Raw genomic sequence first — 6,953 nt, 5'->3', positions numbered from 1 at the left:
TATTTTTATAAAAAAAAAAAGAGCTAAAAATAACCAACGAAGATTGAGTCTATAAGGGGCTAGACTCCTACGAATATAGTGAACTAAGATTCACATTTCAATCATAAGAAGTATTCATATTTAATATCTAACGCATTTTGAATAAGATTAATAAAAAATATAAAAGATAAGTTTAATTTTAGACCGATAAGTATTAAATGACGTAGAAAGATATCTAAATCAATATATGTTTTGTTTGGTTTGATTCAAGGAGGAAGTCTTAATTTAAATCGCAATCCCGAATAAAAAATATTTGGACCCAAACACACAAATGAAAAAAATTAAAGAGAAATTAATTAATCATATCATGTCATTTTTCACTATTATCTTTTAATTTATCTTATCCATGTATGTGTCTAATATAAATGTTTTTAAAAAACACTAACACGATGTTTAGAGAGTTAATAACATGACTCCCTCTCAAAACAAGAACATGCATTTAACAAAAAAAATGTTTCATTGTCGACTCAATGATTAATCTCATAGATAGATTAAAATGTCTATATCTTGAAGTCAGAATAGATTCTCTCCATTACAATTCTCTCGTTCTTTTCTTGAGAATTAAAATTATAAAAAAAAGAAGATAAGATTGAATTTGATGATTAAGATATGTTGTTTTCAATTATAATTTTTGTTTAACTTTTAGGAAAATAGAAAAATGTGATAAAAAATATCTTGAGTATTGTGTGACTCAAATTAAATGCCACGGTCGTGATTTTCTTCCTCCCTCCCTTCCCCACCTTTCTCCATTAGGTAGTCTAGTCACACACACTGTTTTGTTCTTGTCGTCTTCCCTTCTTACTTGACACAATCCCAATTTTCCCATATTCAATATTCATCATCATCATCACCACAACTTCACCAGATATTATTATTATTCATTCCCCCCCATTTTCCTCATCACACCCCAATTTCATACTCAAAAGAAAAAACACTTTCCAAGTTCCAACCATGCCAACTTGACAAAAATCTCATTCCTATGGTCTAAACTAAACAAATAATCTCTTTCTTTCTTATCAATTTCCATCACTAAGCACTTATTTCAAAAATCAACTTATAGAGTCCAAAAAGTTCACATGGGATTGCGAACAACCAATAGAAGAAGCAGCATAATCAACAACAAAATACTCATTAATGGAATCAATAAAGAAATCGTTCGACGAATTTTACTCACACTACGCGCGAGAATCACTCGAAGAATTATCTGAAGAAATACCATTCACAATCACCGACCCATCACTTTCAAACCACCCAATAATCTTCGCTAGCCACGCGTTTCTCAACATCACTGGCTTCACGCGCGACGAAGTTCTTGGTAGAAGTGGTTCCATGTTTCAAGGTTCAGCGACATGTCGTAGGTCGGTGATGGAAATTCGTGAAGCTGTTAGGGAAGAAAGAGAAACGAACGTTGTTTTGGTTAATTATAGAAAAAACGGCACGCCGTTTTGGGTTTTCTTAACTGTTTCTCCTGTTTTTTGTGTCAAAAGTGGTGCTGTTGTTCATTTTGTTGCTGTTCAAGTTCCGTTGAAATTAAGGGTTTATGGTGGTGGTGGTTCTGTTGTGGTGAATCATGATTTTATGTTTCGGTGTTGTCGGAAAGAGGTTTGTTCGGATAGTTTGGTTGAACTTGATCGTGTTTCTTCCAGGAATCAAGTGTTGGATTTGGAACATGATGATGATGATGTCACTGGTTGGTTTTGTTTCTTTGTTTTGTTTTGTTTTGTTCTGTTTTTTTTTTTTTTTTGTGTTCCTCTTATTTGTTGAATTGAATTTATGCAGTGATTAGTATTCGGACATGTTTGGATTCGCACTGAGTTTGAGGAAGTAGCACTTTCATTTTATTGAAGCTTAAAAGTGTAGCTTTTATTAAAATTACTTGGCATACTGTGATTCTGTCAAAGTCAGTGCGAATCCAAACATTCAGTTAGTGCATTGATGATGAGTTTGGCGGTATTGCGGTGCAATATTGCAATTTGGGCAAAAACTACGTTTTGAAAGCGTCAACAAAATCACAATGCCACAGAACTTCACTCGTGCTTTTGTCGTTCTTATTTGCACTATGGTTTTGTTGAAGTTCCAAATTGTACTTTTTGATAAAATCATCTGATGCACCGTGATTTTGTGATAATACAAACATGCACCTGGTGTGTTGGTGGTGAGTTTGGCATGATCACAATGAATTCACTGAGATTTTGGTAAAAGCTACACTTTGAAGTTTTAACAAAATCATGGCGCAATTGTGATTTGGCTAAACTCAACGCCAATCCAAAGTCAAAACATGAATTAGTGCTTTAATCTTTGTTATTAATCCAGTTAAGCTCCCAACTACACTTGGAAAGCTGCACTTATTAGGCGATTATTGACTTCAGTTGATTTAATGTTTTGGTTTATTGAAGTGAGTAGTGACAATTTATATTTCTTTGGTTTTGAATGCACCCATTACTTTCTGAATAGATCAGCTTCTTCACAATTTCATTTTATGTCTTCGATACCACGCCTTTTGTCAATATGGCATCCATATAAGCAACTTATGTGGCATTGATGATGTGCACATACAATAAATGTGCCTTTATGCTATTCTGCTGCACACTATTGATAGAATGATAGTTAATGATAATTGATAAAAGGATGTGAAGACAAAATATTGATTTGTAAAGAAGTTCACACATTTGTGAATTAATTTCTATACATGGACACTTTCACCAAAGCAACACCAGTTGCCCCTTTGAGGGACTAAATTTGAATACTAACTTGGTGATTATTAATTACAATGAGAATTGATTGGTCTGTGGATTAATTGATTATCTGTCTTCTTAACAATCTATATAATTTTTAAAGTAGAAAATAATAGACTATTAGTTGGTTGATAATCTTTGCATCTTTTTAACCAATAAGATGGGTAAAGATTTATAACTATGAAACAATAGATGGAACATTTCTTATTCGAATTTCATTATGTTAGTTTCTATAGCCCATTTTGGTCTCTTGTTCTGTGATTGTGCATTTGTCCATGTGATTCGGTTCTATTTGGTATTTGCTGATCTGTTAGCTACATAATATCATACAGATTTGGAGAGTGAAGAGCCACGCGAGGCAAGTGATGATGAAAGGAGAAGTGCTGTGACTGCCATGGACAATATCTTTTCTGTGCTAACCCACTATAGCGAGTTGACGGGAAGATTGGTGTGTAGAAAGAGATGCAGCAATCCTGCCGTGGGTCTTCTTAGCTCTTCCTTGATTATTTCTCTTGGTAGAATCAAACAAAGCTTTGTATTGTGAGTTATTGAAAAAAGTCTAGTTTTCTTACTTAAGCACAAGCTTTATGATTTTCGCAGACCCTGAATTTGTTTATATTTTTGTTTTTGAGTTTCCTCGCAGAACTAATCCACATTTACCAGACATGCCTATTGTTTATGCCAGTGATGCCTTCATGAAATTGACAGGTACTAAAAGTTTACCCTGTAAAAGTTAACTATAATAGCAATGCAAATTTTCTGGTGTTTGACATTAGGATTTGAAACCAATAACTCATATTTACTAAGAATTTCAGATTATGTTTTAAATTACTGTGTTGTCTGAATAGGTTATACGAGAGATGAGGTATTGGGCCGCAACTGTAGATTTTTAGGTGGAAGAAATACCGACGACTCAGCTCTACAACTGGTAATACACCTTTTTCTTTCTTTCTTGGGAACTTAGATCAATGTAAATGGACTATGTGGTTATGTCTTTGCCTTATTGCTTATACAGATAAGGGAGAGCATCAAAACTGAAAAACTATGCACAGTACGTATTTTGAATTACAGGTTAATACTTCCATTCATTTTTATCTCTGCAGTCAAAGCTTTGAACTTTGTTTACTGGATATGCTGAATCAATTTACGCAACATTTAACAGGAAGGATAAAAGCTCATTTTGGAATCTTCTTCACATATCACCTGTTCGGGATGCTACTGGAAAGGTAATTTTGACCAGCTATTTCTTAGTTCAACTATCAGCCTCAAATGTCTATGATTTATTTTCTGTCAGGCATCAGTCTATTCTGGTAGTTGAAGTATCTGCTTTTATGGTTTTAAATGAAGTTTCTCATATTTCTTGTGCACAAATAGTTTTTTGTTGGTCTGGGCAAATGATTTACCGGTACAAGAGTTGGGAAACTTCTCGTTTACTTTGTGAAAACTTTTTCTATTTCCATTTTATAAAATTTGCATTAGTTTTACTTGTTAACAAGGATAAAATAGACTTTTAAAGCGAGTCATTGTGATAGAGAAAAGCTAAAATGCTAGCCAGGAATGATCTATTTCAGGAAATAATGAGAATAGCTCTTTTAATATTTTCATTGTTTCCGGAAATGTAAGATAATGGTTAATTTCAAGAGTCTCTTTTCTCTTTTGGTTTCAGAAAATGTTTTATGTTTTCATTTTTAATTACAAAGTTGACACGTTTTTGTTGTTTATTGTTTTCAATGATTTGTATAGAAAAGTGTGATAAAACACACTCGTTTCTTATACAAAACCATGAAAATAGGAAATAAAATGGAAACGTGACTATTGTTTTATTAAAAGTGAAAGCATAAAACATTTTCTCAAATTAACAGAGAAAAGAGACTCTTGAAGTAAACCATTATCTTTATAGTTCCGGAAACAATGAAAATTTTAGAAGAGCTATTCTCATTATATCCTGATGAGACTCTGGTTCTCCTTGTTCTCACTACGACTGTTTTATGCTTTTTGGTATAATTTTGGAGTACTTCCTGTACTCTGCTTTTCATTTGTATTGTGGATCTTTCTGCCCCCCTTCTTTTTCATATATATATGTTCACCATTTGAAAAAAAAATGTGAAAACAAGAAAGAAATGAATGCAGAATTTTTTTTTTTTTTTACTTTCTTCAAAAAAAGAATTTTTTTTTTTACTCAAATCAAACAAACAGAAAGAGTTAGTAGTTGGGGCACCTATTAGGCTTTACCTTGCTTTTAGTCTCCCCAAGTATTGTGATTGTGCTATTTTGGTCCCTCATTTTTAAATTGCAGGATTTTGGTTACTTTTGTTATTCCTCTGTGCAATAAAAGGGTCCCTTGATTTTCCCTCAAATTCCCTCCACTTTTAGTTCCATAAGTGATATGGTCATGCCATTTCGGTCCCTCACTTATAGTCCCCAACCATCATGGTTGTGTCAAATTGAGAAGTGGGGGACTAAAGTTACATGATCACAATACATATGGGACTAAAAGTTGGAGAAAATCAACAAGACTTCTTTTTTTTTCAAGGGAAAAATATTAAGGACAAAAATCAAGCAATTGAAAAGTGGAGGATCAAAATCTCACAATCACGAGACTTGAGGGACTAAAAGTAGAATTAAGCCTAACTATCATTTCTATATTCTAGGCTTGGCTGTTAAGAAGGTGATGAAGTTGATCATATTTGCTCGTTTTTACTAGTTTTTATAATTAGTCCCAAAATCTCACCATAACTATCATTTCTAGGCTTGGTTGTTTAGAAGGTGATGACGCTAATCATATTTGCTTGTTTTTACTAGTTGTTTTTGGAAATAACCCTGCTCCCCAATTGTATTCAAGATTGACAGCTATACTAATGTTGCATATGTGATTACCGTGTAATTTTAAAAGGTGTATCATCATATTCTAACTTTTGTATAAAGTATCATTTGAAGAATAGAGTTGATGTAATCTGGTTACTAAGTTAAGCGTTGTGTTGAAGAGTAGTAGCTGAAATTGTAGATAACACTTCAATTGTTCAGGATTTGTTCCATCCTGATTAGTTATATTGGATGATTTCCATGTTCCATTGTTCTGCCTGCTCATAACTTACATTTAAGCCTTCGGTATTTTGTTTACCTAAACCATGCTTGTGCATCACTCTTCTTTTCTTCCTGGCTTTGTAGTTTTAATTCTCAACTGTTACAAGTTAATAGGCTGAATTACCTTCCATATATGGTTACTGTTTCATGCTTTTATGTCTGTATGGATCTGTACTGTTTCAATTCGTTCACGGATCCATTTTATGCATTTTGGGAAGTGAAGCCTTACGTGCAATATGTGGGTTTCACTTCTGCATACATCATGTGACAGTCCTCCAAATTTATGGAAATTTCGGTAACAGTGTCGGGAAAATTAGTACTCACGTCGCTAAATTCTGTTTGTTAAGGTAGCATACTTTGTGGGAGTTCAAATAGAAGACGCCTATAAAATCGAGGAATATAGACAGTGTTGGAAACCTGATATGAAACAGCTTAGTGTGGTTGGTGCAGTCAAGGTTGCAGTGAGGAGTTTATCCATGTCTGCTGGTTCATCAAAGACATAGTCATAGGATTACTCATGGTGGGTTTTTTTTGCCTTTGGCATGTATAATATATGGTTTTCATATATTATGCTTGCTTCCCCAAAAAACGTTGCTCCATTGGGAAAAATTATCCATCTCAACTAGTTATCGTTGAGATGATAGAGGGCTGAAAGATTGACTTATGAAAGAAAATATCCACATTGTCAATTGTAATTGTAACTTGTAAAAAACTAAACATTCTGTGTTGGAAGTCTATAAAATATGCTCTATTTCTAGCAAAAAAAAACTAAGACTTGTACTGACTTTACCACATCTTTCTATAGTTGAAGTGACAATGCAACCTTAACTTTGTTTTTTTAGAGGATGTTGATAAAATTAACTTGCAGTGTCTTTTTAATATTTATTTCATTAAAAAATTAATGGTTGATTAGATATTCATTTCAATAAGAAATTACACTCATGTCACTATACTATTTGACAAATAAAATTTAGTTCTTTTTTGTGGTAGAAATAAAAATTTAGTTCTTTTAATTCCTTAACCAATACTAAGAAAGAATAATTGTTTATCTAATTTATCATTCAAATTTTTCTAGAGGGGACAGATAGCATTCAT

General features: G+C 33.0%; 1 protein-coding gene across 3 annotated transcripts; it reads left to right on the top strand.

Annotated features, from left to right (window-relative positions):
- Window positions 1-750: 750 nt before the first annotated feature.
- On the top strand, window positions 751-6,686 carry LOC11414730 (protein TWIN LOV 1). Of its 3 annotated transcripts, none has more exons than XM_024783886.2 (7): window positions 751-1,729; window positions 3,107-3,252; window positions 3,407-3,482; window positions 3,623-3,702; window positions 3,790-3,845; window positions 3,937-4,000; window positions 6,206-6,686. In XM_024783886.2, exons 1-7 carry the CDS (start codon window positions 1,174-1,176, stop codon window positions 6,359-6,361), a joined length of 1,134 nt encoding a protein of 377 aa, XP_024639654.1. In that variant the 5' UTR covers window positions 751-1,173; the 3' UTR covers window positions 6,362-6,686. The 3 variants fall into 3 exon arrangements, 2 of the variants coding, with proteins under 2 accessions (XP_024639654.1, XP_003613587.1); XR_003012215.2 differs by having other exon boundaries at window positions 752-1,729; window positions 3,107-3,314; window positions 3,418-3,482; window positions 3,790-3,825; window positions 6,206-6,291; XM_003613539.4 differs by having other exon boundaries at window positions 753-1,729; window positions 3,107-3,314; window positions 3,418-3,482.
- Window positions 6,687-6,953: the final 267 nt, after the last annotated feature.

This window comes from Medicago truncatula, chromosome 5 (genome assembly GCF_003473485.1).
Source record: "Medicago truncatula cultivar Jemalong A17 chromosome 5, MtrunA17r5.0-ANR, whole genome shotgun sequence".
Taxonomy (NCBI): domain Eukaryota; kingdom Viridiplantae; phylum Streptophyta; class Magnoliopsida; order Fabales; family Fabaceae; genus Medicago; species Medicago truncatula.
This window is presented reverse-complemented; position numbering and strand designations above follow the sequence as displayed.